The 17025-nt window shown below is 35.4% G+C and overlaps 1 protein-coding gene across 3 annotated transcripts in view; it reads left to right on the top strand.

Annotated features, from left to right (window-relative positions):
* Positions 1-17025, top strand: part of LOC149801775 (small ribosomal subunit protein mS27-like) — a 65299-nt gene that overhangs the window by 37217 nt on the left and 11057 nt on the right. For all 3 annotated transcript variants that reach the window (XM_089956118.1, XM_089956119.1, XM_089956117.1), the window contains exons 8-9: positions 2832-3083; positions 7554-7703. In XM_089956118.1, coding sequence (XP_089812244.1) covers positions 2832-3083; positions 7554-7703 — 402 coding nt within the window. The remainder of the gene's footprint in view (positions 1-2831; positions 3084-7553; positions 7704-17025) is intronic.

The following is a 17025-nucleotide window of genomic DNA, read 5'->3' as shown; positions in this document are numbered from 1 at the left end:
TAGAGTGTCAGTCCCCTCATGGCACTTTTGTATTACATTGTAACAAGTCCACCTAGTTACATGATTATCTTGTTACATGTACATATTTTTTATGTACTTGAAGAGGTTCTTTGTCTCTCTGTTTGATTGCTGAATTAATTATCAGCTTGCCAATGAAGTTTGGAGGGGATGTAGCATTTTTGCCTGCTGGTGTGTTTGTTCATGCATTCATTCGTTTGTTCACTCATTATTCCTTTGGTATCTTGGAACTTGTTTCAACTACACGCATACAAATTTGTATGTGGATGCTTCTCTGGAAGAACTAAGCCATTTTATAACTGTCATTGTGTCCTGATTTTCATGCTTAAGTGACTTTTGTATTTTCAGCCATCTTTTCGTTACGCCATCACAATTTTGAACCCCATTTGAAATACTCTCAAAAACATTGGTAAGTGGATGCATCTCTTGATCATGCCAAAACTAGTTCATTGACCCAGTTTTCATGCTTGAGTGACTTGAATTCACAGCCACTTGCTATGTCCTCACAATCAGGGACCCTGTTGTATTTAGACATGAAAATTGGTTTGTAGATGCATCTGATGAAGATTTACTTACCCATGTAAAAACTAGGTTACAGTAACATCATTTTCATGCTTGAGTTCACCCTCATTTCAGGTTGATAGTTGGGGGTCCATAATTGCCAACTGTGTTATGTACTGAACTGCCATATAATGAGAATGTTAGAAAATTTGATGCCAATATATGTTGTGGGTGAGGGGTAAACAAGAGCACCAGTCAAATATATAGTAATAATTATAGTTTATATAAATTAAAAATGTATTTTGGGGCGACTTGACTTACAAGCAAGTATATATGGTAATTAAATTCTCCAAATTATATATTTATCACTTTTTGCAATGAAAAACAAAGATCTGATTATTTATAAATAATGTTAATTTTGTCAGTTATTTTTTCTCTTGTTCAAAGAACTGATTAAATATTCTGATTATAGACTGAATGACACAGTATTCAACACACCTTTGGTAATTTTAGAGCATGGAATAACAGAATTAAGTAACACACATTAGTGTAATCCATTTTAAATTTAGTGATACTGACCATACTAAAACCAGGTCACACTGACCTAATTTGCACATTTGAGTGTCTTGGATATTTGCGGTTGTATTCTTGTTATGTCCTCAGTAGCTTGGACCGCATTTCACTTCACTGATGAAAAATGGAATGTAAATGCATCTTAGAAAGATTAACTTAGTATGATTAAAATTTGGTCAGTTTGAGGTAATTTTCAGGATATGTGAATCTGTGCATTTGTAAGCGTTCATTCATTTCACCTCAGTGCCTTGGACCCTATTTTGCCAGCACTCATGGAAACTGATATATGGGTGCATTAGAATGAGATCTGAATTTTCAACGTAGCTTTAACGGTGTTTCATCCATATGATGTCTCCAGTGTAGCAGTTTATGGTGGTGTCTTACACTGGGGCATCATGCTGTGGACATAACATCATGCCCTGCCCAGTCACATTATCCAGACACCAGGCCAACCAGTTCTAACACTAATCTTTATGCAAAATGCCGAGCAAGGCAGCAGCTTGTACCATTTTTTTAAAGTCTTTGGTATGACTCGACCAGGGTTCAAACCCAGGACCTGATGCATCCAAGCTGGATACTCTAACCACTTCAGTGGGAAAACTATATATTCTCCTTGATTTCATATCAGAAAAAATATAAATTTGTTCATGCCACAATGACTCTTAATGCAGAACTTAACTGTACAGATATCCTTGTACAAGTATGAACCCGCAGACAAGTTTCTCACTGTTTATCCATCTCACATTTATGTAGGAGATAAAGGAGGTAGATGAAATATATTTTTTAAAAATTTGATTACATTATACAATATTATCTTTAAATATCAATATATATGTGTCATGTTACATATGAAAATAAGTTAAGTATTTTTGGATGCTTGATTCTATATCTGCTGGTACCATCTGTACTTATCAGTCAGGTCCATCTAACATAGACCCTGTTCTTCCATTGCACGGTGCAGTAGAAGTTCAGGTTTATTTAGTTTGTTCTACTGATTACATAACACACAGCATAGACCCAGCTCTGCGGTTGCATCATGCAGATCTGGTTTTATCAGCTTGCATTTTTATCAGACTTGTATACAAGTATAGACAGTATGAAATTATTAAATTTTGTACCCAAAATAAAATTTTAGTAACAACACTAAAAAATGTACAAGTTTTGTCAACAGTAATTGAAAGCAACATAAAAAGTAACTTTGAAAACCTCTCTAAAAGGTAAAACACCTGGTTTATCCATGGAAATAACAGAAAAGTATACAAATAATCAAGTCCCTCTTGAACTACATCAGATTTTTAAAATATATGCTTTGAAAGTTTCACAGTCATTGAACAGTAATTAATGCTGGGATTCTTCCAGTATGGAAATATTTTCACAGTTCCATCCCTGATTCCAACATTAATTGGTAAAAGATGCTTCAAATATGGAAACAATTTCACAGTCCCTTCCCTATTTACAGCAGTAATTGACAAAAGGGGCTTCCAGTATGGAAACAATTTCATAGTTCCCTCTCTATTTACAACAGTAATTGATGACGGAGACTTCCAGTATGGGACAAGTTTCACAGTTCCATCCCAGTTTATAATGGTTAAAGTTAAATAAGGGATTCCTGTCTTTTTATTTTGACTTTACCCATAGCAGGAGATTTCATTGATACCAAGTGGCTGCCAGATATTATTCTTACTCATTCACTGTTTGTGCAGTTGAACACGATGTTAAATCCATTCTTTATTATGCAGGAAGAACAATGGATACCAGTGGATGTGATTAGATGTCCTTACTATGATGACCATTTTGACATCAAAGATGACAATTTCCTCTTGGGAAAGACCTTATATATGCTTGGAAAGGAAAGTTACCTTTCAGGTGAAGAATTAGGGCGATCCCTGCAGGTCATTGGTCTAGGACTATACCAGAAGTATGCCAAAGCTCTTGACCTGCTGGAGAAATGGGTCTCATCTGACATGCAGGCTGTTATCTATGATGAAGCAGTAAGTTATATCATAAGAATTTTAAATAGAATGCTACATTTGAATCTTTTCTGGAACATAAGAGAAGAGTTACACCTACAGGTGAAGCCTCAGCATTAGAATTCTGTTACATTAGAAGAAGTTGAACATAGCAGACTAGAAATGCTTATAGTAATCAATTGCAGAATCAACCATTTATTTACAAATTACTGACAGCAGTTGATTTATCTCCCAACTTTGACGTCTCATGTAAACTACAGTTTTTTTTTCTTTCCTGGCCATCAGGTCAAGTGAGCTTATGTTATGGCCCTGTGTTTGTTGTCCATCTTAAGTTGTACATTTTACATTGTCCCTGTATCAGCGTTTGCTTGTCTCGTCTTAAATGCCTTATTTTCTTATAAATTTTGATCAAACTTTGAATGTAGGTTTAAATCACAATTATCTTGGACAACTTTGACTCTGAGAAAGATCCATGCAAGTTAATATGGGGATTTTGCATCAGACTGGCTGAACTTTTTACCACTCTAAATTTTAATCAGGCTTTGAATATATGTTTATATTATGAGGATCTTGCATCATGAGCAAGATCCATACAAAATTAATGAGCTGAACTAACATCTGGGCTTCTTACCACTCTGGAGTACATATTTCTCATCCACTTTGATCAGACTTGGAATATTTGTTTGTACTATCATGATCTTACAAAGGGTTCAGTAATGAGAGAGACTTGCACATTTTAATGAGGTGATTTTGCATCTAATTGGCTAACCTTTATTATGATTTGGGAGCCATGCTTCTAATCCAGTTTTGGTTGAATTTGAAATATATTTTCAAATCATTCTAAGTTTTGGGTGAGTTTGTTAAAGTGCAAAATCCAAGCAAATTACTGAGACAATTTTGCATCTAATTGACTGAGTTTTTAGCACTGTGGAAGCCATATTTGTTTTCCAGATTTGATCAGACATGGATTATCTGCTTATATCGTCAAGATCTCAGATGAATTTAATAATGAGGAAGATCCACACATATTAGTTTACCTGCCACTGATTGATTGAGCATGTTATTACTCTGTAGGCCATGTTTCTGATCTGACCTTGAATTGTATGGTTGCATCATCAAGATCTTGGACATGTTCAGTAATGAGCAAGATAACTTAATGATGTATTTTGCATATAATTTGAATACTGTTGGATCAGACTTTGTAAGCGTATATGATCAGGTATTAATGAGGTGATCTTGCATCATTTGGGCTGTACTTGCTGACCAGTAAAGACTATATTTCAGATATAATTTTGAGCAACTTGGAAAAATATGGATTTAAATCATTATAGATCTTAGATGGGTACAAATGAGTTGATCTTGCATTAGATTGCCTGAGTTTATAAGCACTTGGATGAGTAATATTTTAATCTAATTTGATAAGCTGGCTTCAGGATATTCATTAAGGTTTATTATGATCAAATCTACACATATTAATGAATTCAGCACAGTTAGAAGTTGTTCAGAGTTTTTATTCTATTCTCTCAATATGTGTTCTGCTTTAAAATAGCTTTCTTCTGTGCCAAGTGCCAATAGAAAGCAGGGGAAGTAATCCATGATATTGACTGTTGAGAATTGCATATTTGGGGTTTCACAGAGTTGTTCCCCTTACAAAAAAATGCAAGCTGAATTTAAACAAAATAAATTTTAGAAAAATACAGGATTTGTACATTTCAATAGACCATTTGATAAAAATTAGCAAAAGTATACACCTTAAAAAATATAATGAATAATTTGTCATTTATAACTGAAGAAAAAGTATAAATTAGAAATATAACAAGTAGCACTGTATGTAAATAAAATAATTCGTATAAATTAGAAGTATAACAAGTAGCACTGTATGTAAATAAAATAATTGGCTGTAATTTGAGTTAGCAAAGGCAGTAAATAATTGCATTTTGAGACATTCCTATAATGATGCATTATGAGTGAATAATTATGATGGTAACAGGTGATGATGTTAGAACTCTGAAGTGCCTTTTCAGCAAAAAAGCACAATGTGGGCTTAGGCCATCCAGACAAAATCTTGTGCATCTCTTATGCACACATACAAGAAAGAGCTGGTAACTAAGGAAACATTTGATTAATGCATTATGTTAAAGACAGTGTAGAATTGCTTGCTATCATAAACTGTGTGCAGTGTTGTAATTAAAGATCAGAATTTCTTTGCACAGTTATATATATTTCTTTGCAAGTGATTGTGTTTTCTTTTCTAATATTGACTTTGATTTTCTTTTTACAAAGAATTTGCTTCCAATAAAAACCATTTTCTAAGTTTTTCAATTGATGTGCAGAGTATTATTTCTGGAAACGTCACCACATTTAAGGTTTTTGATAGATAACTTCTCAAGATATATACTTGGTCCTGAACGAAAATTGTGTGAATGTGAAAACTCTAATATGGCTGTCACAATGGTTGCCATGGAAATTTGGTTATGATTACTTCTGAATGGATGGTTGTGTTGATATGAGGTTGTCACTTGAAGACATTTTGTGATCTGTAGTTGATCCTAGATTTAAATGATGCCAATCTAACTTCTAAAATGGCTGCTTTGGTTGCCATCTTGAAAATTCTTGCAATGCGTTTTCTGTCTAATGGATGGTTGCATTGAAATGGATTTTTCACTAATACACTATAGCAGTATGTAGCAGGTCCTGACATGAAAATGTTGCTGGTCTGAGTTCCAGCATGGCCTTTGAATAATGTCAAGCAATAACACTCATCATTTATTCTTCATTCTCACTTATAAAGAAAGCAGTAGAAAGATAGATTGAAGAGTATATTCTCAGTAAACTGTTGATTTGATAAGAAAATAGCTTCAGAATTCTTGTTTTAAAACATCAGACATTCTGTGGTGCTTAGTAACAGTATGTATTTGTAAACAGTACTCAATAATATTGTTTAAGGACTGAAGCCAATAACTTTATTAAGAAATTTACTGTCCATGCAACTCTTTTCAAGGCCAGATCGATGTCAGAGGCTCACAGATGAGATCGAATGACGCTGTCAGTAAGAAAATCAAAATAAATAACAGGTTGAAAAATGCAATTTTTTCTTTGTGGTTTAGTGCATTTAGGTGGCATCAGAACAGAGATCTCTCCCTTTGTAGGGTTTTTTAAAAAAATAACTTAATACTGAAGAAATTCCTTTAAAAGAAGTTATGTTAGAATCAAATTCACTGATTCATTTACTTCCTGTTTATGATAGAAAATGACAAGATTTTTATATTTTATTTTTGTATTATTACAGTGAAACAATAAGCCTATGGTCTCCACTTTGACATGTACTGAGATATAATTTTACTAGATAAGAAAACATCAAATAGCTTCTGAACAAATTTTAAAATGCCTGTGGTACTTTGTTAGATGAATCAAATTAATCAATGGCTTTCCTTCTCCATACTGTTTAAGGATTATAAAGGTCTCTGTCCACCTGTTAATAAACAGTAGTAGATACTGTAATAGCAATATATCAATTGTTATATTTTCTCACAGGTATAAATAATCATAGAAGAAAAGATCAAAGAATGAGAGTAGATTCTTAGTTAATAAGACAGTTCAAAATGCAATCATCAAAGGCATATTTCTTCACAATTGCAAATGGTAATTACATGTATTCCTTTTATTTCTTAACCTCTTTTTTCATTATTTGATGCCTTATTAAAAACATTCCCAGAGTCAACAATATTTGTGTTTTTCACATGAGATTATATCAGACATACACTTGACACATAGTACATTGGTTGTTTGATTATTAAAATTGTACTCAGTATTTTGTCAGGGCCATTTGAAATGTGAACTTCTCCTTGATTCAGATATAAAACAGAAAAATACACAGTTGTAGTATATGACATGTATGAACAACAGCAAAATAACACTTAATGTGTGATTTTGTTAATATTTTTTTTAAATTCTGCAATATTTTTGATCTTTTGAAAATGTATATTATTCATTTGAAGTTTCTTTTTGGAAAAAATTAAACGATTTGATGAAAATGTACAAAGTTCCATGTATAAATATATATGAAACATTTAATTATGATTTTTATGAACATGATGATGTATGAAATATTAAAGGATATGAAATATTACAAGATTTACATAGCAAATATAAGATATTGTGACAGATATTTAGTCATTGATACTGCCTGTTCTGTGAAATTCATTATTTCCAACATACAAATAATTAGGATATTTAAAATTTCAATTAGTGAAACCAAAGCCTGGTCCCAAATAAAGTTGTCATAAGTCTAATTAAACAACTGTATTATATCCACCAAAATAAATCAGTCTCATTATATGGTTCTGACTGTCCATTTTAGGTAAGTTTCGCTGTACCCATTTTTCATGAAGGATTTTTGTGTGAATAAAACGCATTTCCTATGAGTCTATTTTCTATTTCCTTCAGTTTTTCTTTTAGGTGCTTTCATATTTTTCCCTGTATTTTTCACAGTTGGAAAGATTTAAGTCTGGCCTGGAGAATGCCCAAACTCGAGATGCCGATGAGCCAGAAAAAGAAATGGGAATAAGAACAGTTGATGATGAAATCCATAGAATGAAACCCACCCCAGCTCACAAAAGTGAATGTCTCCAGAGACTTCAGGTATTTAAGTTTAGTTTGGTTGTAGCATGAATCCTGAACATGGGGAAGATCTTTATGGGCACGGTTACTTAAATTTTGATGCCATGTAAATATTAACTGAAAGTTAGGAAAATTAGGAAATTAGGAAAGTTTTGTCCTTCAAAACAAATTACAGTAAGGCTAAAGATAAAATAATGAAAAAAATTTCAACTTAAAATAATAGTTTTCCAAAATTCATAATTTGTTTTAAAGCCAAGGGTACTATTGTAGAACATAGCTTAACTTTTTTAAATCAGTCTTTCTCTTTGCATCAGACAGTATTCAGTATAGTGGTTTTAAATCAGACTTTCTCATTGCATCAAAAAACAGTATACATTACAGAGGTTTTTAAATCAGACTTTCTCCTTTGAATATATTCCCCAATCATATTATGTTAGGAATATTAACCTGCAAATCCAGCCCTACTAAAAGATGAAAATCATCATTTTCGATTTCAAATTACAAAGGGCAATAACTCTTATACATTACCTCCCTTGCCACCGCCAGGTGTTGCCAGTTTTTAGTTTTGCTGCTGTACTGGTAACATTGTACAGGGTATCCTTCAACAATCCAAGACATTTTTTATGTTCTAATTGAATCATCCAATGTTCCTTTTGGATTTATTGTGTGGATTAATCATTCTGCTGCTGGTTGTATACATTTTTTACAATTTCTGCCAAATTTGAGTGATTTTGTCACTTCCACTTTTTTGCTTGCTCCATTTGTAACATAGTTGGTTTGAACTAGTTATTAACATGCTGCATTGCTAACTTTTTCCGACCTAGTTTATTTTCAGTAGAATGGTCAACTAAATACTTGAAATGCATAAGTTCACAGCATAGTCTATAAGTTTTGAATGCAGCACTGACTTTTTTTATTCCTTCATTGGTAACAGGGAATATATTTATATTAGTGAGTTATTAACTTCATGAATTACTAATATATGCTTTGCTTTCACATCTCGTTTCAACAGAATGTTATCTAAATGCTACATAGCTGCCAACCCTCAAGCCTAAATTCATGAATTCTCCAGTTCTCAGTTATTTTAAATCTTTAATAAAATAACCGATTTCCCATTAAGTGTTAGTCGTGATATTCGCAGTTGCCAAAACTGTCCGGTACTGCTGGTCGCGATATTAGTAGAACTACAGCCGATTAGTAAGTTGGCCCAGTAGCAAGCATTTTAGCCTATTTTAATCTGTATGTGTAAGAGGAGTTTTACAAATGCTTTTGAGAGAAACTCTGGCCCAACTGGAATTTTGCTCCATGCATGCGTCACCAACACTGATTTGAGTTACCATTCAGCATTGCATGTAAGATCTTGAAAATGTCTTTACCACCAAGGAAAAAGAAATGTATTGCTCAAAAAGTGAAGTTCAGTTTGGAATATATCAAAAATTGGCCATGCATTCTGCCATTAAACATTGATATACATCATGCTTTTTGCACACAGTGTGCCACAAATTGTAGTATTGTACATGGTTGCAGAGATGATATGAGGAAGCACATCAGTTGCAAAAAACACATAGAAGTTGGGAAAATTAAGAATTCGCACATTTCAGCTCTGGACTATTTTAAGCCATTGACAGAAGACATGCAAGCTACCAATGCTGTAGCATTATTTGTGAGTTTTCTTGTTGAATACAATCTACCTTTATCAGCTGGAAATCATGCTAAACATTTGTTCCGACAAATGTTCCCGGACTCGAAAATCGCTTCCAAATTTTCATGTGGAAGAACCAAAAATGCTGCAGATCCTGTGCATTCCTCACAGCAACAGTGACAGCCAAAGACTAATTTCTCTAGTGAGGAAAAATAAGACAGACTTTAGGGCCTCCTTAGCTGCAGAAAATTTGTCAGCAATTTTATTCACGAAGATCAACCAGCAGGCAAGAAGTCTGAATTGTTTAGAAAACAAATTTACGATCAAGTAGTTGAGGAAGTTCAAGTCTGCCACAGTATCATGTCTTGATAAATAACCACAAGAACAAGTGAAGTTTATGAATACCATAATAAATAGAAATGCAGATACATTTCTGCATATATGTAGTGTTAGTTTTATATTGCGATCTTGATATAGTGTAGTATTGACGGTCAGAGTGGATGGATTATTGTCATGGTATTTTTCACTAATTCATGTCCAAATTCACAACTTTTTATCCCTGTTTTCACTAATTGTGAGCGTGGAAGGTTGGCAGCTATGATGTTATATATGCAGCTTAAGAGCAAGAAAGTCTGCCATGACTCTGTTGTTTATACAATGTATGCACCGTCTGTGATATGCAGCATCTGAACAAGAAAGTCTTGCCTACTGTATTAGCTAATTAGTCACATACTGATTTGCTAATCTGTGTTATTAGCTAGTTAGACACCTACTGATTTGTTAATCTATTCTTTGTTTCTCTTCTTATGTCATTTCAGGTGAAATGTTTACTAAATGCATGAAATGCACATTCAAATCAATAGTCCATTTATCATTGAAGAAAGATGAAATGAGTAAAAGAAGACAACCTATTGTTCATTGTAGGCAATAATGATTCATTGGGGAGTATTCCCCAGTTTTAGGCAGCCCAATGCAAATAAATACCCTTGCATGTCCAAACATGGCCTTCAGGCCTGTAAGTCAGGGTGCATAGGGTTCATACCAGATCAGTTGGATCCACCTCCTTATACCACAATACCTTTACCACCCTTCCAGTGATAACCGACTGTCCAGCACGTCCAGTCTTTTGAGAAGATGACCCAGACAAGAATATAGCAGCTATTCATGTGTCTGCTTGTCTGTTTTATATGATGGACAAATGTGCTCATTGCAGTGTCATTTGGGATGTTGTTATACCTTCTTCATTGTTGGATTTGCCTCATTGGCACCTTTCAGACTTGATGAAGACCCTGGGCAATAACTAGGCCTGGGAGGCAAATGCCAGGCTTACTAAGGTCATTGACCAGGGCTGCTCATCATACCATAGCCAACACTTTGACGGCTTCAGCCAATCCACACCTGATGTGCCACATGTCTGTGATCCTCATTGCTCAAACCTTGTCATACCCTCCCTTTCTGGATGACCCTGTGTGGGTCACTGTTGCTTTGGAGGAAGAAACAGGGGAAGTTAGATGCAGGCAGCGCAGGAACTGCCCCCCCACATGGGTGTTTGGAACCACTCAACTCCACCAGGAATGTTAAGTAGCCCCACAACAGGGGATCTTCTCAGTCATATGCACCAATATCGGTCCCAAGGAAGCAACTGTACAAAGGCAGTAAGAAACTGAATTTTGAACTCACTGGATCTCCCTTTTCCTTCAGAGCTTGTGTGTGTGTGTGTGTGATCATTTGGAGGGGTTTCAGGTTTCATTCATCAACAACCCCCTCCACTCTCCTCATGGATGCCCCATCAGATTTTGAGAAGGATGCCTTTCAGCAACAGTAGATACAATTGCTCTTCAAAAAAAAGTTGGTGGGGTTTGTGCAAAGACCATAATCCCAGGGGTTTTATTCAAGGTTCTTTCTTTTTCAGAAAGTAAGTTGAGACCCATCACTGACTTGAGTCACCTCAACCACATATGTGCCAATCATTATGCTTTTGATGTACAAATTATGCTTTTTTTCACCAGATTATGTTTTCTGCTAAACTGTATATGGATTTTACTTTTCTGCTGCATTAAATAATTTTTTTAAAAATAAAGGAATAAAATGTTGTTTTTGTCATTTTAATTATCTCTTTACTTTCACTCTTACAAATTTGAGAATATTCTTGAAAAGGTGTCTGCTGCATAAGAATAGCATGAGAGTACTTTCCTTGTTAGCTATTTATAGCAACTGTATACAACCCATTCCAAGAAAACAGATGGGTTTCTCAAATGTGAACTTTTGCCAAACAGATTCATTTTATTGATATGCTAGTTAGTTAATGAACCAGTCTATATTTTTTTAAAGATAATGGTGCCAGAGGTTAAGCGAAACACATTATGGTGTGAGTTGTGGATGTTATATGATGGAAAATATTAGAGCAGATACATCTTTTCAAACTTCAAAACATGTCAGATCAGAAAAAGGGACAAATCAACACCTTTTTCTTATGTTAAAAGAAGAAGATGCAAGTAATGTGTGTGAGCACCTCACCATGATCATTGAAGGATTCATGATTATTCAGCAAAAGTTAACATGTAGACTAGTTGAAGTGAGTACTAAATATAAATAATTTTTCAGTATATTTTGTGTTTGTATTCTGGTTCTAATCCATATGGATTTTGCCCTTTGGGACAAGAATTTTTACCAGCTACAGAACCAGGTTAGTATTAAAAATGTATTGTCGTACGTGCTGTAATTCTGGCATGTAATATATAGAATGCACTTTTTATGCCCAAATTATGCATTTTTACCACTTATAATAGCAAAAATTACACTTATACCTCTTGTGGGGTTGACATGTATGCAACCAAGTCATTACGCCACAAAATTCAATCCAACTTTCTGTTCCATGGAATGAGTGTGGCATCAGTTTCTATCTGACTGATGCATATTTTCACATCTCTATCCACAGCATGTCACAGTTTATCAATTCAGTGTTCTCCCTTTGGCCTCACCATCAGCTTTTACTGAGATTATGGATTACATCCTGACCCTGTTCCGATTGACATCGTCTACAATGATGGCAGTGTACCTGGACGATATCCTCCAGAAACATATGTTCTAGCCTACTGTAAGGCAGGAATGATCTCCCTTAGATCATCCAGGCTTTCTAGTGTACTTTGAAAAGTCAGACCTCTGCCCATCCCAGAATTTTGTCCATCTGGATATGGAATTTTCAAACAACTGGAGTCAAATGAGACTTTCTCATGTTCATGTAATCAGAATCATCAAACTTATCAAGTCCACGGGAATCTTGATCCCGCTTGGCCATCTTTTTTATACTGACATTGCGAGCACAATGGCGCCCCTTTTAAAGTCCCATCAATCTACAAGCCATCATCACACCTGATATTCAAACATTCCAGCATCAGTGGTGCAACCCAGGTTGGCTGACCATGAGAATCCCACTGGAGAAGCCCCAAACAAAAATAAAGGTATGTATTGACACCAGTGAGCATGGTTGGGATGTACTCATTTTGCCAGATTTCATTGCTGTCGGGAGAACGGCCTCTAAATATTAACATCTTTGAAAGGAAGGCTGTCATCGATGCCTTCATTTCTGAAAAGATTGACTCTCATATAAAAATGTTCCTTATTAGGTCCGACAACTATGTGGTGGTGACTTGTCTCCTGAAACAGGGAGGTGCCAAATCACCCAACCTGTGTGTTCAGATTTGACAGTTTCTACATTTGTACGACAGTCTCCATATCAGCATACAAATCAGACACATTCCTGACAGACTCAGTGTCTTGAGTAACACTCTATCCAGGACATCCTTCATATTAGTCTCTCCATTAATTGGTCTTCACTTTGATTTGTTCACTTTGGAGGCATCTGATGATCTACCTCTTGCAACAAGCTGGTATCACAAGTTTGTTATGGGATCAGAGTGGCAAGAGCCCCTCTCAGATGGGTCAAGTCCTGGATCACCAATCTACTTGATCAAGTGACATATCAGCCCAGGAAAATTTGCCAACCTGAATCTTCTCCAGCAACCACAGTCACTGGTGGTCCTTCCCTGCTCAAACTATCCTCTTCTTCTGCATGCTCGGTTTTTATCAGGACAGCCTTGCAAACAATATAAACCGTCATTTGTGGAGAGAATCTTGGGAGCAAAAATGCCCTCCACTCTGAAGGCTTACAAAAGAAGGTGGCGTTTTCAGAGACTGGTGCCATTCCAACAACATAGTACCTCTGCATGCCTCATTCCCTCAACTGGTTGACTTTTTTCTCTGGCTCTTTGAGGAGAAACAGTTGACCCCAATCTCTATCAAAGGCTACTGCTCCATGATACTGGACAAATTCCAGCACCATGGCAAACATGATTTTGGGCATATATAGACCTATTGGATATTTTAGCCCTTTTTGGTCCCCATCAACCAAAATCCCACTCTGTTTTCAAATGGAACCAATCTGGGTTTTAACATGAGTTGATTTGAATCCATTCGAACCTCTACTCCACACAGTGTTAAAGTCAGTATCGTACAAGTCATGTTGCCTGACACCTTTAGCTTCTGCTTGCAGGTAAGTGAGCTACATGCCGTTTATGTTTGAACCAAGCTCTCATAGTTCAGATAGATGGTTTGGTGGATTTCTTGTCACAATCAGGCTTTGTAGCCCAAAATAGGTTACCATCCATTGATAACCAAGCACTCACTCATTTCCTTCCATAGACAGGTCAAGAACAGCAGCCGTGCAAGATCCTGTTTGTTCTCTCAAGCACTACTTGAAATGCACAGAGACAAGTCATGGCACATGCAAATGCCGCTTCTTTCCAGTGTGAGCCAGGACACAGGATATCACTCCTCAAGTCCTTGCTTTGTGGTTGAAGTGGGTTGTATGCTTAGTGCACTCTGATGTCTCACTAGATCAGATTGCCTCACAAATGTTACTGCTTAGAAACTTTGAGCCATCTCTGTGAGCCTTGCATTCAAATATAACATTTTGATCCAAGATATAATAGAAGTTATTGGCTGGAATGCAGAGTCAAACTTCTCAAGCCTTCATCTCAAAGATTTTGCATTGCAGAAGTAAACCTTGTGGTAGGTCCAGGATGGCAGCAAAGACAGACGCCAGACCCAACTAAATCAGTCAACACCGCCTTTTGTCTTCGCTGGAATTGCTGGTGAAATTTTGTAAGTTAGAAGATTTCAATATTTATCTTCTTAACCATATGTTAGGGTCACAGGTCAATTGACCTCAAACTGTGTTGGTTATGTAATTAGGAGACCAGGTCATTGATCACATGGGGAATCAAGCTATTCTTCCCTAGAAGGATATGTGAGGTAGATGTCAGATGCTCAGCATCCCCTACTCCTATTTCTTTTTCTATTACTTAATGTGATTGGGGAACATATTCAAAGGAGGAAACATATTTTTAAGTAAATTTATGTTTCTCGAAGAATACATACCCAATCACATTACTTTAAATCCTCCCAACCACCCTGCTATACAAGCATCCTCCTCAGTATCTCGCTCAGCCAAAAACTAGCAACACTTGGTGGTCCCAAGGGAGATAATGTGCAAGAGTTTTTTGCCCTTTGTCTATTGAAATAGACAGGAAAAGACCATTTTTATCATTTAATAGGGCTGGATTCATGAGGTAACAGGCTAATATTCCTAATGTAACTTGATTGGGTAAGTATTCTCAGAGAAGCATAATTTAGTTAAAAATTTGCTTTCTCATTGCATCAAGCAGAATTCAGTATAGTGGGTTTTAAATCATACTTTCTCATTGAATCAAGCAGTATTCAGTATAGTGGGTTTTAAATCGGACTTTCTCATTGAATCAAGCATTATTCAGTATAGTGGGTTTTAAATCTGACTTTCTCATTGAATCAAGCAGTATTCATTATAGTGGGTTTTAAATCGGACTTTCTCATTGAATCAAGCAGTATTCATTATAGTGGGTTTTAAATCGGACTTTCTCATTGAATCAAGCAGTATTCATTATAGTGGGTATTAAATCTGACTTTCTCATTGAATCAAGCAGTATTCATTATAGTGGGTTTAAATCTGACTTTCTCATTGAATCAAGCAGTATTCATTATAGTGGGTTTAAATCGGACTTTCTCATTGAATCAAGCAGTATTCATTATAGTGGGTTTTAAATCTGACCTCACTGCATCAAGCATTATTCAGTATAGTGGGTTTTAAATCATACTTTCTCACTGAATCAAGCAGTATTCATTATAGTGGGTTTTAAATCTGACTTTCTCATTGAATCAAGCAGTATTCATTATAGTGGGTTTTAAATCTGACCTCACTGCATCAAGCAGTATTCAGTATAGTGGGTTTTAAATCGGACTTTCTCATTGAATCAAGCAGTATTCATTATAGTGGGTTTTAAATCTGACCTCACTGCATCAAGCATTATTCAGTATAGTGGGTTTTAAATCGGACTTTCTCATTGAATCAAGCAGTATTCAGTATAGTGGGTTTTAAATCGGACTTTCTCATTGAATCAAGAAGTATTCAGTATAGTGGGTTTTAAATCGGACTTTCTCATTGAATCAAGCAGTATTCATTATAGTGGGTTTTAAATCGGACTTTCTCATTGAATCAAGCAGTATTCATTATAGTGGGTTTTAAATCGGACTTTCTCATTGAATCAAGCAGTATTCATTATAGTGGGTTTTAAATCTGACCTCACTGCATCAAGCATTATTCAGTATAATGGGTTTTAAATCGGACTTTCTCAGTGAATCAAGCAGTATTCAGTATAGTGGGTTTTAAATCGGACTTTCTCATTGAATCAAGCAGTATTCATTATAGTGGGTTTTAAATCTGACCTCACTGCATCAAGCAGTATTCAGTATAGTGGGTTTTAAATCTGACCTCATTGAATCAAGCATTATTCAGTATAGTGGGTTTTAAATCATACTTTCTCATTGCATCAAGCATTATTCAGTATAGTGGGTTTTAAATCGGACTTTCTCTTTGAATCAAGCAGTATTCAGTATAGTGGGTTTTAAATCGGACTTTCTCATTGAATCAAGCAGTATTCATTATAGTGGGTTTTAAATCTGACCTCACTGCATCAAGCAGTATTCAGTATAGTGGGTTTTAAATCTGACCTCATTGAATCAAGCAGTATTCAGTATATTGGGTTTTAAATCGGACTTTCTCATTGAATCAAGCAGTATTCATTATAGTGGGTTTTAAATCTGACCTCATTGAATCAAGCAGTATTCATTAAATTGGGTTTTAAATCAGACTTTCTCATGGCATCAAGCAGTATTCATTATTTTGGGTTTAAATCATACTTTCTCATTGAATCAAGCAGTATTCATTATAGTGGGTTTTAAATCTGACCTCATTGCATCAAGCAGTATTCAGTATATTGGGTTTTAAATCTGACTTTCTCATTGAATCAAGCAGTATTCATTATATTGGGTTTTAAATCAGACTTTCTCATGGCATCAAGCAGTATTCATTATTGTGGGTTTTAAATCTGACCTCATTGCATCAAGCAGTATTCAGTATAGTGGGTTTTAAATCGGACTTTCTCACTGAATCAAGCAGTATGCAGTATAATGGGTTTTAAATCTGACTTTCTCATTGAATCAAGCAATGTGCAGTATAGTGGGTTTTAAATCTGACTTTCTTATTGAATCAAGCAGTATGCAGTATAGTGGGTTTTAAATTGGACTTTCTCATTGAATCAAGCAGTA

This window comes from Sinohyriopsis cumingii, chromosome 4 (assembly GCF_028554795.1).
Source record: "Sinohyriopsis cumingii isolate HCF-2022 chromosome 4, ASM2855479v2, whole genome shotgun sequence".
In the NCBI taxonomy this organism is placed as follows: domain Eukaryota; kingdom Metazoa; phylum Mollusca; class Bivalvia; order Unionida; family Unionidae; genus Sinohyriopsis; species Sinohyriopsis cumingii.
The sequence above is the reverse complement of the archived record's forward strand: the minus strand, read 5'-3'. Positions and strand labels throughout refer to the sequence as shown.